This window comes from Mastigoproctus giganteus, chromosome 11 (assembly GCF_048544385.1).
Source record: "Mastigoproctus giganteus isolate SK-2022 chromosome 11, ASM4854438v1, whole genome shotgun sequence".
NCBI lineage: Eukaryota > Metazoa > Arthropoda > Arachnida > Uropygi > Thelyphonidae > Mastigoproctus > Mastigoproctus giganteus.
This window is the reverse complement of record NC_143585.1, coordinates 130499875-130519724: the sequence shown is the minus strand read 5'-3', so window position 1 is coordinate 130519724 and position 19850 is coordinate 130499875. Positions and strand designations below refer to the sequence as shown.

The 19850-nt window shown below is 36.1% G+C and overlaps 1 protein-coding gene across 1 annotated transcript in view; it reads left to right on the top strand.

Annotated features, from left to right (window-relative positions):
- Brr2 (U5 small nuclear ribonucleoprotein l(3)72Ab) overlaps positions 1 to 19850 on the top strand; it is a 570943-nt gene that overhangs the window by 448409 nt on the left and 102684 nt on the right. Inside the window, exon 33 of the mRNA XM_090384330.1 lies at positions 15285 to 15487. Coding sequence (XP_090240456.1) covers positions 15285 to 15487 — 203 coding nt within the window. The remainder of the gene's footprint in view (positions 1 to 15284; positions 15488 to 19850) is intronic.

Genomic DNA, 19850 nt, shown 5'->3' with positions numbered 1-19850 from the left:
AAGGTGATGGTTGTGGGTGTGCATCTCCTTTGGCAAGAGGTTGGACACACTTGCATTTTGCTTTAGTTTTTATTTTTTCCTTATTTTATTTTATGGTGTAATTTTATTTGAATATTGGGGTATCTTTGCAAGTAGCAATATGGCAACTTCCTAATAATTTATCTTAATTGTAGCATTTACTTATTTATGGTAAATAGTGTTTCTTCTTTTAATTGTATAATATTAGTGACATTTTGCTTGCTGGGACTGATCTCTGCCTCTATATGAGTGGTGGTTAATTGGAAGAGAAAGGTGACAAGGGTTGGGATCTTCAGGGGTCTGAGGAAAATTTCTAGCCTTCTAGGAATAACTTTAAAAGTAGTAGAATCTGATGTAGATGGTTCTGCAGCTGCTGCTTGCTTGAAGAACATGTCAAGGATGTGTTAACAGTTGTGTTTTTTTTTCTCCTCATATATAGTCCTGTGGCAAGCAACAACATTTTGAATACCTATAGAACCTCAGAAAATTGTCCAACAATGGGAACTTGTCATTCAGACACAGCCACGAACACCTCAGAGATGAAAACCTTTAGCCATATCCTTGCAATTGGAAGAAGTGATTGAAACCGAAGGTATCCATCACCTCTTCCACCTAACTAGCTTCATCTGCTTACTTTTCTGACAGAAGATCCATCAGTTCTCATAGTTGGTGAATTTCTTTCTATGATCCTTTCTTAGGTCCTTGAGATTGTCACAGACATTCTCTCAGATATGCCAGACAAGCTGTACTTGCTACCTGGGAGTCTAAAACGCTGATTGAGCTGATATTTGGGTGACATACAAGTCAAGTGGATCCAATTTCAGCAAAGTCCGGATGGTCTGTGACAGCCAAATGCTCTGCTTGCACCTTCACGATGGTGGGACTGTTAGTAATCCTGGGTATAACCTCCATGCACAAGCACTGTGGTGACCACCCAGGTGTGAACCAACATAAGCAGGAGTCAAGGTGTGGCGCCCACACCACATGGAGGAAAGCCACCCCTCTGTGATACCAGGCAGTACTGGGTGGTAGATGACTCTCATCAACCGGTGCAATACCACCACTTTGCTTATTGGAGACTTAAGTGGTGGAACCCATGTTTAGTCTCCAGAGCTAAGTTCCGGTCAACCCTTCCCCATCTCTTCCATCATGCAGTATGATTGATGACTTTCGAGGGTACAGCTTTAAAACGGTGTTTGCAGGCTGGACACTAGTTAGTACACCAGACTAAACCTATTGATAACTCTCTAGAAGGCTTTTGGATCAGCTAGTGTATAATCTTGCTACCTCTACTCTGCCAGACACTGGAGGGAGTCTGGCAGAGTAGAGTGGGAGGGGGAGGCCATTGTCGAGGCCATGTTATGTCAAGCATTTGGGTATATTCTTACCATGTGTACACCATATCCAAAAATTTCATTACTTCATACAGCATATCCCACCCACTTTTTCTTATTTTTGAATATAGCATAAATTGTTAAACTAATAGAGTAAGCCTTATCTGCAAAAAGATCTAAACCTCCCAAACACTTTCTAATTCATTTCACAAATATATGTGGTCTCAATTCAAATCTCAACAATGTCCAATTCCACTTGCAGTCTGCCAAACCCCATGTACTTTTTCTGACAGAATCTCAGTTATCAGTTGATTCAACTACTGCTCATCTCAGTTGCCCAAATTATTTGCTGTATGATTCCTTTCGCCTGAAAGTTAGTACTTGTGCATATGTCTGTTCCGATATTCCCTGTCAGAGACTTGGTAATTTTGAATCTCCTCTTTTCAATCTTCTCTGGCTTAAAATCTCTACCTCATTGTGTCAAATTTATCTGTTGTCTCTACCATTCTCCCAACTCCACTAATCACTTGGAGCTCTTTGACTTCCTCTCTTTGCAACTTGACTTTCTCCAGTCCAACTTTCCTAACAGTGAGGTGATTTTAATGTTCACAACTCCAGCTGGTCGCGATGCTGAGGCTTTTGCAATTACTAATAATTGTTCATTAGCAGTTGCACAGATTGTTCATTTATCTACAAGAATACCGGACAATCCTAACCGTACAGCCAACACGCTTGATCTTTTTCTCACAAACAACCCTTCTAAGTACACGGTCGAAGTGACAGGCACCTCAGATCACAACTTGGTGATTGTCTCTTCTCCAATGGAGCCTTTATCTCATGGCTATTCCCAACCTCATATTGTTTGGCATTACAAGAATGCAAAATGGGATGACCTACGAGCGAGATTTCTTTTCTTCATTTCCTTGGTCGGATTAATGTTTCAAAACTTCTGATGTCAACGTTTGCTCAGATCATGTCAGTGAAATTATTCTTGCAGGAATGGAATCCTTTATCCCACACTCCACTTTAAAATCTCATTCTTTACCTAAACTTTGGTTTTCCAATAAATGTGCTAAGGCTGTTCAAAGAGAACAATGTTGCATATTGTAATTGGCTTGTTAACCAAATCTTCAGTTTCATTTTCACCAAAGCTCGCAACAATTGTAAAGCAGTTATTAATCAGTCAGAACTAGATTTCGAACAAGGCTAAGAGTAGAAAACTTGCTTCTTTTCCAGATGGTAGTTGAGCATTCTAGTTTCTTGCCAAAGCTATTGGCTGCAACTTTTGTCCATCTCTGTTCCCACCTTTCCTAAAACTAGATGGCAATTGCCACTTCAGCCAAAAATAAAGCTGACCTGCTAGCATTCTATTTTCCTTCCAACTCGTGTATTGATGATCTTGGTAAATCACCTCACACTATTCAAAGTATACTCCATTCAATGTCTCCTGTCATCTTCCGTCAAAAGGATTTCAGGATTTTGAACAATCTTGATGCTAATAAAGCTCCAAGTCCTGCATTTCTGCACTTGTTCTCAAAACCTGTACTCCTGAACTTACTTCTGTTGTGTGGCCATTTTTCACTTTCTTATTCCAAAGGTGTTTTCCCTTCTGCTTAGAAATTTGCTTATATCTAGCTAGTTCCTAAAAAGGTGACAAATCTCTCCCATCCAATTATCATCCCACTGCAGTTACTTCTACTCTTTCTGAAATAATGGAGAAATCAATTAACCGCCAACTCTTAAACTACCCAGAAACCTTCCATCTGATCAATGATCGCCAGTATGGATTCCGTCAGTGTCGATCCACTGGTGATATTCTGGCTTATGTTACCCATTTATGGACTAATTCAATGGAAAAGTTTGGCGAAATACATGCAGTTGCTCTTGACATCTCAAAGGCTTTCGATCATGTTTGGCATAAAGGTCTTCTAAACAAGCTTCCATGTTATGGTTTGCCAACTGTTTTTTGTAATTAGTTATCCAGTTTTCTCTCTGATCGCTCACTGAGGGTGATGGTAGATGGTTCTCTTTCTTCTAACTTCTCCACGAATGTTGATGTTCCCCAAGGCTCAGTTCTTTTTCCCCCACTCTTATCCTCTTGTATATTAATGACCTTCTTCCATTGACTGGAAATCCTATCCATAGTTTTGCCGATGATAGCACATTGCATTCCACTTTCCATTTTGAGAAACCTTGCCCTGCTCAATCAGCTTCAACTTCTTGAAAATCTGCTACCAATTCCTTAAATGCCGATCTCCAGGTAATTCTCCAGTGGGGCAATGACAACTTAGTTGATTTCAACCCTTCTAAAACTTTGGTCTTGTCTTATATCTCGCAAAAAGGATTCTACTGCTCCTATGCTTATCTTTAGTGACACTCCGATTTCTAGGCAAAATGATTAGTATTAGTAATGGCCGCATGGTGCAAGAAAGCCTATGGCTTTGCTGCACAAGCCAAAAAAAAAAAAAAATCCGAACAAAACAATGATAAAAACAAAAGAAAATAATAATAATTAATAAAAAAAAAGGGGAAATTAAACCTATCATCCTATGCGCTTCCCTTACCCGAAAGTACTATCGAGATGACCTTTGGATTTCCCCAAACTGTCGGCTTCTACCACCCATTAAGGCAACTTATTCCAGTAATTTATAACTCGATGGCTAAAATAAAACTTCCTGCAGTCCAATCTAGACATTTCCCCCTGTAACTTGAATTTATGTCCCCTAGTTCTAGCATCATTTATAATCTTGAAAATTTCATCCTCATTCATTTTACTGATGCCTCTCAGAGCCTTAAACACCTCAATCAAATCTCCTCTAAGGTGTCTAGTTTCCAAACTTTGCAACCCACATATTCGAAGTCTTTGATATATCTCTTTGGGGATTACCCTGACTTCTAATCTCTCTTGGCACAAGCACATTACAAATATTGCTTCCTCTGCATCTAAAAAACTTGGTTTTCTCTTTTGCTCTCAGCGTTACTTTTCTTCCAAACAGCTGTTCACTCTGTACAAATCGCAAATCCACCCTACCATGGAATATTGTTCCCACATCTGGGTGGTGCCCCCAAAACCTCTCTCAGGCTTGTTGATTCCGTTCAGAAGAGGGCAGTTGGGTTAATTAATGATTCATCTCTAACAGAATCTCTCCACTTGCTGTCTCATAGACGTACTGTTTCTGCTGCATGCCTCTTCTACAGATATTTTCATGGACACTGTTCTTCTGAATTGGCTTCTATAATTCCCACTCTCTCTTTCAAAACAGTCCGAACACGTGCCGCCACCAGCCAAAATTCATTTACTGTCCAACTTCAAACTCACAGAACCAACTTTTCATCTTCCTCGTTTATTCATTCAACTGCCGTTTTCTGGAACAGCCTTCCTTCATACATATGTCCTGAAAATTCCAATCTACAGAAGTTCAAGTCCAGTGTCAAAAATATCTTCTTTCGTCTTCTCAACCTCCAACCCAAGCACGGTACTAAGTACTCTAGGTTCTAATACTTCTCATGTTTGGGGTTTACATTAAAAAAAAAAAAAAATCCTGAACATCAACTTTTGGAATCCACTCATGTGCCAATCTCTGCCAGGGTGTTGGTCACTATGGACACAATTTCTTCTACATCCCATTCATATTTATTTTTTTTATTTCATTTTAGGCAGCTCTATACTCTTTACAGCTTTTAAAGTATCATAGTTTTTGCCAGCTTTTTTACTCCACTGTACCCCTATATTTCCCTGAGATAGCAATCTTAAATATTGCAATGATGCTGTAGTCCATAAATTGTATTAGGCAGAGAAAACATTCTTGATGTTAAGGAGGAGAGCATCAAAGAAATTAGAATGCCTTTGAAGCTATTGGAATTTTTCATCTGCATTGTTGTTGTTTGGTTTTTAGGAGCATTAGCAACTAAGACCATATTGCTCCGAGGATATGCGGTGGTCATTCCCTGACCTTTGCGTATTTGGTGGTCATGGGCTTGAACCCCGGTCTAATCAAGAAGCGTGTGCTACGTACTGCCGCTCCTGCCCACCTGGCTTCATCTGCATTGAAAATTTGGTGTGTGTAGTTCTCCCTATCACAAATTATTTCTTCCAAAATTTCAGGAAATTCTCTTACTGCTGCATTGGTTGCCTCAACTTATGAATATTATTTCAGGTCTTAAACCAACCGTATCTAGCACTAGATGTTCTCTCACTAGAACTTGCACTAAATTTTTCCTTAGCATTGCTATTGACTTAGCCTTTTCCTGAATTAACTTAAGGCATATCAACCTGCATTTTTGCTTCTGATCTTACAAAAATTTTTCCATCTCATCCATTGCTTCATCTCTCCTCTTTGCGAACAATGCCATCAATCTGATAGAGTTTTGTAAGTTAAGAATTGCTTGTAACACAGAAACTGCTTGTCATTTTGCATTAAATGTGTGCAAACACTATTCTTTACGTAAATTTTCTTCCAAGTACAGATAAATTTTCTTATCTGTATAAGTTGCTGCCATTTGTTGTGAAACCATGCATGAAACCAATTTAAATGCACACTTAAAAATGTCTAAAAAATAAATCAGAGCTAAGCCAGTTTAGTTGTGATCTTAGCAACTTGCTTAGAGGACAAGTTATTTTGCTAACTTTTCTGAAAAAAAGACAAGCATGTTGATTGTAAAGAAGAATTTAATTTTTTTTTTTTTTTTTTTAACTTTAAATATTGCAGTTATACATTGCTGAGGATATTTGGTTGTTTTCTTTGGGAAGATAGGATAGGGACTTGTACTGTAGTTTTACCTGTGAAATGTTTGTGTATATATTTCAAGATAATTCTTTTATAGGCAGAATTTGTTTTATGAGAAAAATTCAGTTCGAGATAAAAAAGTTACCTTGTTTGTTTAATAAGCTTGATTAAAGCCGAATCTTTTCTATCCCGCACTATGGTTGGCCAGTTTTCTACTGTAAACTCCTTCAACTCATTACACCATCTTTTCTTTTGTCATCCTCTGTTTATATGTCCTTCCAGTGGTATCCCTTTAGTTACAGCTTTATGCCATCTATTATCTTCTTTTCTCATAATGTGACCTGCCCATTTCCACTGTAGATGTTTTGCTTCCACTATAACATCCTTTATACCAGTTCTTTTACTTTGTTCCTCATTCCATTGCTCTTTGTCCTACTTGTAATTTTCTTTCTTGCATCTTGGTAAGGGACCAGGTTTATGCTCCATAACTAAGTACAGGATTTATGCATGTACAAAGGGTACTAGGAAAGTTTTGCAATACAGCTTTGTTTATTTAATTTTTTCAAAGTAATTTCCTCTACATTCAATACACCTCTCCATCCTCCAAAACCAATCTTTAAACCAGTTCTGCCAAGTTTCACTAGGGAGTAAAGCACACTCGTTGTCCCAAGCCCGTAGAAGGTCCTCATCACTGGAAAACCGCCTTCCTTTTAGCTTCATTTTCACATGCGGGAACAGTGCAAAGTCGCAGGGAGCAAGGTCTGGACTGTAGGGAGGGTGCTCGAGAAGTTTCAGTCCTGTCGTGGTCAAATATTCGGTGCAGGCTTTGGCGCGGTGAGCTGCAGCATTATCGTGATGGAGGTACCAGGTGGCCATTCTTGACTTTGGCCGCAGGTTCTTCATAGATCCAATGACTTTAGGCAGGCATTGTTCAGTATACCACTTAGCTGTGACTGTCTTCTGCGTGTCCAAAACGACAGGTTCCACAATTCCACTCGATTTGAAAAATACAGCTATCATTTTCTTCTTTACAGATCGGGATTTTCTGACAATTACGGGTGTGTCGTCATCATCAAAGACCCAAACTTTGTTTTGAGCCTTGGTCGGCAGATCGTAATAGTACAGCCAAGTCTCGTCACCTGTCACGATGTTGTTCACATACCAAGATTGTCCCTTATCAAACTTTTTTAACATCTCCCGGCACCAAGTCACACGTCGTGTCATCTGCTCTTCAGTCAGTTGATGCGGCACCCAGAGAGAACAAAGTTTCTTCACGTGCAAATGATCTTGCAGAATCGAACGAATTGCTGGTGCATTTAGGCCCAAAGTATCCTCTATCTGTTTGGTAGGTCACTCGCCTGTTTTCGTCAAGCATTTTCCTCACAGCAGTAACGTTTTCCTCCGTAACTGACGTTCGTGGCCTTTCCGGCCTCTCAGAATCCTCCAGAGTGAAATTTCCCCTTTGGAATTCTCTATACCACCTGAATATCGTTGTACGATGTGGACAATCATCATCTAGTGCAAGAGTCATTTCTTCTAAGCACTGGTCTATGGTTAAACCATGCACGAAATTATACCGCAAAACTGTCCTTATCTCATTTCGTGACCAGGATGCCATCGCAAGCACTTTACACTCTCACTACTAATGAATAACTGAGCCCATTGACTTGGCGCAGCGGCTACTATGCACGTATGAACATGTCTCAACATGCAGCAACAAGCAGCTTCTTGTGATTCATTGTTGCGTCATATTGCAAAACTTTCCTAGTACCCTTTGTATTTAAGAGCTTTCTTTTTAGACTTACCAACAATTCTCCTTTCATATAGTCCCCAGGCATCCAGTATTTTTTCCATCCATTTTTAAATCTCATATTAGTCTCTTGTACCTGGAGATTGTGAAAAGATAGAATTTGCCCTAGATACATGTACTAATTAACAAATGCAGCAGATTTTGGGAGAGTCCTTTGCCCAGAAATGGCTAAGAAGAAGACAAAGGATCAAGTTGAATATCATTGTAATGTAATTTGATGAAATTTTTAGAATATACCATCAAACCTTGCTTTAACAAACTGTATGGAGTAAGACCTCTTTGCCAAACCTAGTTTTCCGTTAAAAAGTGAAATAAAAAAATAAAAACCATTCAGTGCTATAATACTATTTTTATTGCACTTTATGCATTTATTGCATTTATGTGTTGAAGTAGAACTTGAAATTTTACTGTGCGTATAGCCACAGTGGAACTCTTAACTAAAGCTCATTCAGAGTCTGAAGCGATCTCAGATACCCTTAACAGAATTTCAGATGACGTGTTAGACATGCTCAGCAGGCTAATAGAAGGTGATGATAAATATTGTCTAGCTGAAGTAGTTTTATCAGCAGATCCCATATGCATGAAAATTGAAGTTTGCTAAAGCAAACTTCATTTCTCTTATTTAACCTTTATAAAGTCTTTATTTCTCTTATTTGATATGGTTAATCTTTTTTTAATACATTAATGCATTCATACATTGGTGCTGCTCTTAATATATAATAATTTGTGACACTTTATTGTCATAAATTGAGTAAAAAATTTGTTTAATTTTGATAGTCAGGGATACTACCAAAATTTAATCTGATTAATAGCAAAATGGTTTTAATATATTGTTCAGGAATATCAAACGGTATATCCATGGGCTGTTTAACCCCTGGCATTGCTGCTGTGAAGGGTATATTTGTATATCACTTTTGTGTACGCTAAAGATTGTACACAAATTGAATCTGAGAGTATAAGGAAAACAAATAAGAATTTATGCATGATACTTGCTTTGTAAGGTATTTACTGTATATGCAGCAGTCCAGTGAGGTTCATTCTTGGAAGAGTTTTTGTATATACATATATACATACCAGAATATTTCTTTCTTCATCCCTTGAGGTAGTGGCTGGTTAACTCACAGAAGTTAGTTGCCTTGGGTTAGTTTCCAGCTGCTGGTCATACGACAGCCTATTATTATTCAACCTGTGTAATATAGGACATAGTCATTCCATTAAATGTTCGATCCTAAAGTGTTTAGGGCATAAGCCTCAAGCTATGGGAGAGTCTAGACTATGTATAAATATAGTGCAAGCGCATCAGAAATACATAGCTATATCTGAATAAATCAGAATATTAGTAAAATGGCATCATTTTAAGTTATATTTCATATTGTGAATGCCTTCACAATGAGTCGCCATGGTATTGCACTACTTCGAATAAGTAACACTGTATGTTTGAATAACAAAGCAGTTATTCACAATATGAGATATAACTTAAAACGATGCCATTTTACTAATATTCTGATTTATTCAGATATAGCTATGTATTTCTGATGTGCTTGCACTATATTTATACATAGTGTTCTATACTCTGGGGGGTGACAGAATTTTCTAGATTGTCACATTATATATCAGCTCTGGCTTCATACATAAACCAAACCATGGTCCAGACACTACAGCCACTAAACTTTACTTTGTAAAATGACTATTGACATTGAAAGCTTTTGTTGTTTGAACTATCTTGTGCCTAATGACCAAAAAATTATGGTATGCTGGTGATGATTCCTTATTTGGTGGGTTTGGGGATTTTTTTTGCTAACCTAATTGTTGACTAGCTTTGAAGAAAAATTTCTCTAAAACTAGCCAGTTAATGATTTTTGACACGGCATTGCCAGATACCTATTCTTTTTTGGCTAGGAATCAATATACTGAATCTTTTCTGATAAATTGTCACCATTGATATACTTTTAATATTCTGAGGACAATGTTCCTGTGGCATCTATCTCTGAGGAATATGGTTGCGAAGATCTGAAATTAAGAATAACATCAGTATTTGTTAGTTTTCCCATTGAACACGGACTTATGACCTTGTCTGATCAAGAAGGAAGAAAAGAAAATTTGTGATCAACAAAAGGATGTTAAAATTATGACAGAGTTGTGGTTATGGAAGAATTTTTTGCATTCTTCTGTTGCTTCCTTCAGCAACATATCTCTAGAGAGCCCCTATTTTTACTGTGTGGATCATGTTGACTTTAGACTTCTTACATTTTTGGCATTGGCATCTCACAAATATTGCTTCCCCCTCCCCTCCTCTCTCTCCAGTGCATTGAGAAAAAAAAAAAAATAGGTTTCCTCTTTCACTAATTTCCTTCTAAATAACAGCTACTAACTGTAGAATCTGAGGTATCATCCAGAGTCTGATTAATTAATGATCCCTATCAAATGTACATTTGTTTCTGTTGTAAGCCTTTTCTACAGATATTTCTCTAGTCACTGTTCTTGTTTGAAGGAAAGGGTGGAATTACCACCCTTTCCTTCAAACCACTTAGCTATTCAACATCCATTCACAATTCAGTTCTAAATTCATTTGGCCAACTTTTCCCATTTTATTTCTGTTCTATAGTATAACTTGTATAGTACAGCGGAAACCCCTGGTGCCTTCAGACAATACTGGATGCTGGATCTTTCCTCTTTAATGTATTAAAGAGGAAAGTTCCAGTATCTGCTGTCTTCTCATTCTCCAACTCATTCACGATAAGAGTACTGTAGGTTCAAACTTGTTCCTACTTGAATTTAAAAAAAAACACACTAAAAAACAAAGTTTTTTTTTTAATGATTTTTTATTTTGTCGTGGTGGCTTTTATTCACTGACCCTGTAAACTGTAGGGAAGAATGTGGAGAATGAACACTAATCACAGATTGGTGTGCTACTCTGCTGGGTTTGGAAATAGTGAGCTAAGGGATAAGCAAATTACTCTCCTCTGAAGACCTGATAAGTCATTACTGTTAGGTGAGCAAAATGCCAAAAAAAAAAATAATAAATAAATAAATAAAATGGGTATCTCAAAATAATTGTCTGGAAAATGGTTTCTAAGGATGTGCCCTAGAGGTTTCTTCCAAAGCAAGTTTATCTTCTAAAAATCAAAAAGATTCAACTTAAAAGTTGGGACCTATTTAGCATTTTTACTCTGAGGTTCTAAGCATTTTCTCTTTCTTAAAATGTTTCAAACTATTTTTGGTTTTATTTTGTAATTTTTTTTTTTTTTTGTATTTTTATTTTTTTAATTATACTTTAAGCAATATAAATCCTTTGATTTGCTGATATTGCTTCCATTTAGCATGTTCACTGATGTAAAATGGCATCTAAGTGGTGCCACAACTCGTATTTGGTCATTCGTAAGCAGTTAATAAACGAGTGCTGTTAAAAGTAAAGGCACATGAAATTAACAACTACTTGATGTCAGTACACTGAAGTCTGCACTATTTGCAGCATTGCTTGGAACTGTGTGCTGTAAAGCACACAGTTAACAATTAGAGGAAATTGTTGATTTTTAAATTTTTTGAGAATGGTGATATTTGAGTTTAATATTTTTAATTTTTGGCAGGCTGCTTGAGATAGTGTGAGCCACATGCAGGCAGTCACCACTGGTTTGTACTTTTTACGACTGGTTTTATTATTAGCCATATGGTGCAAGGATGCTATTGACCATCATTGAGGTACCAGAGAAATAGATAGTAATCATGATTCTTTTTAAATTTTATAACAGCAACATAAAACTGAAACGTTCTACAGCAAGATAGATAATGACAGGTTTTTTCTTAAGTAGAGAATCTTTTTACCAGCAGGACTCATAAAAATGATATATTGTATTCTTATATTCCATCCAGTTCATTTTTGAATTTTATAATTTAATTTCAGTTGTGATCTCTGCATAGCTGTAGACTTGCAGTTATGTATGTTATGTATGGAGTGAGTTTTTTCAAAGAACATCAACATTTACAGAAATGGAAAAACTATATTTTAAATTATAAACTATAAATTCATACATTTACTATAAACTATAAATTTAAAAATTACTCATTGCAGCTTGCAACAATCATTTTATGTGATACAATAGCATTTAATTTTTAAATCATTATGTATGTAAATACTTTTAAATGTTTTTTCCCCTCTTTTGTGACTTTATGGCCAATCAGTGAAGCAACATTATTGTCAAAAATAAAAATCGAAATTTTATTTTTAAAAAAAGTAAAAAAAAAATTAAAACAAAAAAAATATATAAAATGCATCATTATTATTATTATTTTTTTAATCTTGTGCCAGTTTTTGCAGCTACTGTAAATCTAAAAACAACTACTCTTTATATTTGTATTTACTTAGTAAACACAAATAATAGATATACAGTAATAAATAACTCGACACATTCCTGTAGAGTTTCAAACAAATGTGTTATATACAGGTTTAGAAGCCTCATTTTTAGATGTGGAGGAATTGATATAGGGAACAGCAACAAGATTAGTCAGGGGCATCCTTGGGTACTCTTAGAGCATCTGGAAACTGGACATATGCTTGGAGACCTGTTTGAGATGAAGTATATAAGACTCCAAAATACTTCAGTTTTAAATATTGAATAAATTCAGTGCTGTGCTGTGATGCCATTCTTTTTTTTTTTTCTTGGATAATGCCCACATAGAAGGGAACATAAATTTTAATGGGAAAAGTGTGGCTGCAGGATAGATGTAGAAATTTGCTCCCAGCTAGAGCAGGCCTGGGCAAACTTTTTGGCTGAAGGGCCACATTAGGAATTCAAAAAGAAGGCAGGCCGCACATAAAATACTATTTTTAGATATATATTATTTTTTATCGTGAAGAAAAAATATAACATAAAAAAAATTATTCTCTAACAATCAAGAATTTAATGAGATGAATGGAACTGTTTTACATCTTTTAACATTTTTTTAATTTCGGGTGTTAATTTTGTAGTTGAGATTCTTAAAACTGCTTGTAAATGTTCATCAGTGATGCTTGATCGTAAAGAATTTTTATTTAGATTCATGATCGAAAATGTTTGTTGACATATGTAGGTTAATGCAAAAATAACCAACATTTTTCGCACAAAATCTTTAAGTTCGTCGAATTTAGAGTATTGTAAAATTTGCCGATCTCCTCATGACGGTGCGATTCCCTTAAACCGGTATTACACTGCAGATCTATAATCTGAAGTTGTGGTTCACTTGGTGGCAGTGACGGATTTAGCACTTGAGAGGCCCCAGGCGCAATTAAATTTTGAGGCCCCCTCTAAATACTTTCGGTACCACTACAGTGTGCATTCTACGCGCACGTTTTTACTATAGCACGCGCTCTAGATTTGGTGTTGCGGTTTTAATCATTTTTGTTGTGCAATTCTTTCATACATATTTTAACTAATGTTTAAATGAAAAAATGTCACAACTACCATCCCTCCCAAATCTAACAGTAATACATAAAATCTAGCATTAATGATAATATGTATTCTACTTCAGATTCACTTAGTTTGCATAGATATTTCATATAATATGTGGGGATATTCGCATAAGAGTTTAACTTCTCATATTAAATTATAGTTTTATTCAGTAACGGTAATAAAGATGAGTGTAAAAATTTAAAATGAAACAATTTTATTTATTTATATATATTTTTTGAGACCTGAGATTTGAGGCCCCCTCGATTTAAGAGACCCCAGGTGTGCGCCTGTGCGGAAATCCACCACTGCTTGGTGCACTATCTATTTCTATTGAAAATGGGTTGCGCACTATTGCCAAACTTGTCTCAATTTTTCGGAAGTCACCAAATCTTCGTGAAAAGTCGTCATTCAGTGTTGATAATTTCACAATATTTTTCAAATTTACTTTCTGGAATCTTCAGCAACTTCATGGTTGGAAAGTGGTCTACCTTGCTAATCAATAAATGTCGAAGGAACAACTGGAGTTTTAATTGAAATCCATTCAAACTTTTTACCATATCATGGGCGTATAAATTTTTCCCTTGTAACACGGTGTTGAAAGTATTTAAGTGTGTCACGATGTTCAGGATAAACACAAAATCACAAATCCAGTTATTATCAGTTAATTCAGGAAAGTCCATAATATTTTTCAGTTTTAAAAATAGAACGATGTCATCTTTAGGATCCAATACTCGCCGAAGAACTTTTCCTAAGCTAAGCCATCGAATTTGGCTATGATAAGGAATGTCTGTTCAATATCTTGAACGAATTATCTTTGTTTCAGGCCCCTCAATCGTATTAAATTTACTAGTTTAATAATACAAGATGTGATGTGTTCAACTTTTAACACATTTTTACATAATACTTGTTGATATATAATACAATGAATTGTAATTAAATTATAATCAGGATAATTTTCACAAATTTTATCCTTAATTTTCTCTAACGCTCCAACATTTTTACCTGTCGAACTTGCTGCTCCGTCAGTTGTTACGCTGACCATTTTGTTCCATTGTAAATTATATCTTGTTAAGCATTTTTCAACTCTGTTACTGTTAAACATTTTTCAAATTATACCGTTATAAAAGTGCCCGTTGGCTCGCTCTGGTTCACGCGCAATTTCAAATTCTATCTCAATTTGAACAATACAGATTTGATAAAACAATTTACGAGTCGACAAATTCTATAATGTATTACATACACAAATTTATTTTTCAAAAAGGCGTCGCAAAAGGCATAAAATAAGTAAACTTTTTTCGAAAATACCATTAAAGCTCGCGGGCCGCAGGCCATAGTTTGCCCAGGCCTGAGCTAGAGAATGGTTGTTGCAACAGACTTCGTTGTGATGGGAATTGGTTCAATAAAGAAGGATTGGATAACTTATTGGGCATATAAAGTGGGAGTTTTTTTTTTTTTTTTTTGCTGACATATCACACACATGCATATGCATACTTGTAGAAGGTTTAAAGAATAAATTTTGAAATAGAATTTCTGATATTAACAATGATACTTGAAAGTTGAAATTCTTTCCCCCTCCCCCTTTGTTTTCTTAATTTCTAACTGTTTTTTCTGGATTTCAACATGTATTATTTACAGGGTGAACATGCATAGTAGTTAGTAGTTTGGCTTGAGCTTGCATAATAGGCTCAAGCCAAAAACACTATAAAATGTGCTTGGCCCATTGCAAACTGCTGTGCTGAAAACCTTAATAATTCATTATTTATGCAGTCAAAATGAATTTGTAAACTCTTCTAGCCTTGGCCATCTAGAGAATAAATGGAAATTGTTTTATATGATTATTATGTTACTTCCTTTATTACAACAGTAAATTAAATCTCATTTATTTTTGTGATATCTTCCTTTAATGTTTGTCTGATTTTATATGAATCTAATCAGAATCTTCTTTTTATATAAAATTTTCTTTTTTTAGACTTTAAAAGAAACAGTGGGAAATGGTGTAGCTTATCTTCATGAAGGACTAAGTAATTCAGATCGGCGAATTATAGAGCAATTATTTGATAGTGGAGCAATTCAAGTGGTGGTAGTGCCCCGTAATTTATGCTGGGGTCTTTCACTTTCAGCTCATTTAGTAATTGTGATGGATACACAGAATTACAATGGAAAAATTCATACGTGAGTTTAGATATTTTTATTCTGTAATTATTTTATAAATATGCTTTCCATTTTATGTTGTTTTATATTTCTAAATAAATATATAACATGCAATAGTTTATACTTTGAAGTTGTAAATTTTAAATCAGAATGTTGAAATAAAAATTTAAAAAATAAAAATAAAGAAAAACACAAGAATTGTTTTGTGTGTAGTGCATTTGTTGGAGTTATAAGCTAGTTCATGATGTTTTTTGTCGAAGAAATGTTTTATAAAAAATACATCCAACTGTTGGGGTAATATCTTCAAGTGGTTAATACCAACTTTGCCAAGGGCAGTAAAAACCATTTACTGTGCTTGGAAATGGTGGAACACCCTCATTCAATGCTCAGGAATGGATGTGCTTCCTTTGTCTAGATAGCATATACCTCCCTTGAAAATGTGTATATTATACATTGGGGCAAATTACCTCAATTTTATTGCTCTTATGGAACATAGTAATATCTGTAAACACTTCTTGTGTCACTGAACATAAAATTTTAATGGAATACAGTCAAATGTGACAGCCTAGCCATGTTTTATTGTTGTATTAGTAGCAGGAAAGGAAGCTTATACAGCAAAAGTAAAAAAAAAAAAAAAAATTAAAAAAAAAAACACTTCCCACATCACCTGTCTGATCCTTGGAACATACTTCCAGATAGAAGTTTGTTCCAACAATCAACTACAAACTGGCTGAAAGCAAATTTCCACACATCTGTCTTGCAACCATCCTTCCTCAGTTGGCACCTCCATAGCCAGGTGGGCAGGAGCAGCAGTGCGTAGCACACGCTTCTTGATTAGACAGGGATTCGAGCCCATCACCATCAAATACGGAGGATGCAGAAAGGTCAGGGAATGACCACCGCATATCCCCGGAGCAATATGGCCTTAGTTGCTAATGCTACTAAAAACCAAATAACAAACCTTCCTCAGTTTAAATTTATGGAGGAATAAACTTAAACTGAAGAAGGATGGTTGCTGATGGCAACAGGAAGGATTCCATTGGCATTTAGCTTACTCAATCCAATCAGATCTCCTTGCAAGTGCTAAGTTTTAAGATATTGTCAGTGGCAATCAGTAAATTATCTAGCTACCTGTGAATGAAATGAGATAGAGGCAAAAATCTGTTTTTATTTTTTAATGTAACTTTTGTAACTCCCCCTGAACTTCATACACTTGTTCCATTTTGTTGGCAATGAGGAAATACCAGACAAATAAAATTCTTTGTCCTGTCCATCAAAGAACACAGAAACAGCAACTTCAGTTCATTATCATCAGCAAAGCGATGTCCATGTATGTTTTTCTTGAGGTGTGGAAACAGGGAATAGTCATTGGGGGTCAGATCCAGACTGTAAAGTGGATGGGTAAGTTCTGTAAAGTCACAGACTCGAAGCAACAGCAACCACGTGTGACCTGTGCATTGTTGTGAATTAAGTAAGCACACCTCTAAGTTTTCCACAGCATTTTTCATTTATAACTTCCCTTAGGTTGTACAGTAGGGATGGATATGACTCCCCAGTGACTGTCTGCTTGTGTTCCAAGTAATGAATGCACAAAATTCCCTCAGCATCCCAAAAAATGATGGCATAATCTTGCCAGCTGAAGGTTGTGTCCAAAGATATTTGGATGGGGTTAACCCTTGTGCTTCCATTGCATTGATTCTTGCTTGGTCTTAGGATCCAAGTGATGGGCCCATGTTTCATCACTTGTAATTCTGGAGATGAGTTTCAGGATCCCCTCCATAAAGTTCTCCTCACAACACTGTACTTTGAATTGCTTCTGCAAAGGGGTCAGAAATCTGGGGACCCACCTTGCACTGACCTTAGTCATCTCCAGATATTCATGGAAAATGGTTATAACTGTTCCCTCAGATATATCACATTTCCTAGAGATTTGGGGCACCTTTAAATGTCTGTCATTCAGCACAAGGATTTCCACAGTCTGGCACATTTTTGGAGTGGTTGCTGTCACAGGCCTTCCTGGACATGGATCATCTTCAATGGACACTCTACCCCACTTGAATTGTTTTGACCAGAATTTCACCTGGTACTCTGGAGGTGCACTGTTGCCATGCACAGCCAACATTCTTTCATGAATGGCCTTTGGTCCATTTCCTTCTTTGGTGAGAAATTTAATGACTGAATGACGCCCCAATTTCAGCAAATCTATGATAATTTGATATAAGTACAGGTGTCTTCCTTTTTGCTGTTACAGCAGCACAACCTAAAAACATAATGGGATTAAAATGAGTATGATTCTTCAAGTTGATGTGTAGGAATATGATAAATCAATTATCATTGTAATATAACTATGGGAAGTACCTTAGGTAGATAATTTATTGAATGCCCCCCCCAGTCAATTTGCAGAATTGAAGTCTTTCTTGGGTAAGAGTATCTGTTCCTATCCTTTTCTGTTCCTTACTAATCTTGTTACTCTTCTTTGGACTTGTTCCAAACAGGTAATAGTAGTAGCAATGGAGGCATGTGATGCAAGAAAGCAAGCACATGAGTTTATGTAGCATCAGCCAAAAAAAAAAAAAAAAAAAATCCACATTCTTTCTAAAATGAGGCTTCTAAATCTATATGCAGTATATAAGAGGCGGCCCAACTATTGCTTTGTACAATGGGATAATCACCAAATTTCCTGTATATCATTGATATACAGGATTATCAAACTATCTTTCATTTTTTACCAAATGCACTGCAGAACACCACAAGACATTAATCTGGGATTATTGCTACCTATATACAGTATCTTGCATTTGTAAATAATAAACTTCATTTGCCATTTCTCAGCCCATCTGCCTAATTTTTCTCAATCTTGTTGCAGTAGCATACCTTGATTACTGTCATTGACCATCCTGCCAACATTTCATTTTTTGCTCCAAGTAATCTTGTTGCTCGTCTGCACTTTTTCTGTTCACTTTTTCTGACAGATCTGTGTCCTTAAAATGAAGTTTCTTAAGCTCTGGCCCTACCATTACCTCCTTATATCTGCTGGCAAAATTAGTACATTATTGATAGAACTCCAATGATGAGCTGCCTTAACAGTCTGTCTGCACTACTCACAATGTCATGCTGAACTGTACAGTTACTCCTAGTTCTTTTTCATTCTCTACTACCTTGAATTTGCTAGAACCCAAATGGCATGTGATTCTGATGCAGTACCTTACATTTATAAATGTTAAACTTCTGTTATCATTTTTCAAGTCATCTGCCTAATTTATACAGGCCTTTATTAGTGGCATACCTTGATATCTGTCTTAGCCACCTTACTTTTGTGTTATCAGCAAACTTGATAAGCCTACATCAATATTATTAATAAATATTAATGCAAAAACTATTATATTATATTGATGTAAATAAAAAGTAAATATTAAAAAAAAGAACTCAACATAAAACCCCGAGGGACTCACTTATAATAGTTCATGAAGATTAATGTTCAACTATTGCCACTGTCCATTTCCTGTCATTCATCCACAGTGGTAACAGCCCCCTAATACCACACTTCTCTAATTTGTACTGCACTCATTCATATGAAACAGTATCAAAAGATTTGCCTAAGTTTAAGTAATATGATATCAGAATGATTCTATTTGCATCCATTTCCTTTGTGGCTACCTCATAATAGCTAATCAAATATGTCAGACAAGATCTCCTAACCATGCTCTGATCATTGTATAACAGCATTGTAACAGTGATCCTGCATCACTTCTGTAAATATTCACTCCATCATTTTTCCTGTCACAGAAGTCAAGCAAACAAGTCTATGATTACTTACTTTGCTGTTTTCAAGTGAAGGAAGTAGAGTTTTTTTGTGTCGGTTTCTCATCCAACACAATGCAAATCATCCTGTGAACACAATTTTAGACAAAATACACAAGCAGAATATGAGATGTGTATTACCAGGTTCCTGGACCATTAAGTTATAAGTTCAATTATCCCCCCCCCACCTGTACACTTTGTATTCACCGTGTTTGTGTATCGCCTACAAAGTGGCAACATGTTTATAATATTCATATGAGATCCATATTTGATACCTTAACCAATACTTAATTCATATTTTCTGGGCTTATAGCATTAGTACACATGCAAATATATGTGCATTTGTTTGAATTCTTAGCAAGTTGTAGCATATTTTGCATAATTATTTGTCCCATGAGGACCTCCAGAAGGCCCTGTAAATCCCCGCTCACACATACCCATCTTACTTTCTGTGCTACTGCATATCTAAATACAAGCACTGCAAGAGTCAGTTTTTTTGCAGTTTTAGCCACCATTAAATTATTAGCCTGTGCATCCCCCTCCCACCAATAGTAGTTTTACAACCCATCTAACACTGCCTCAC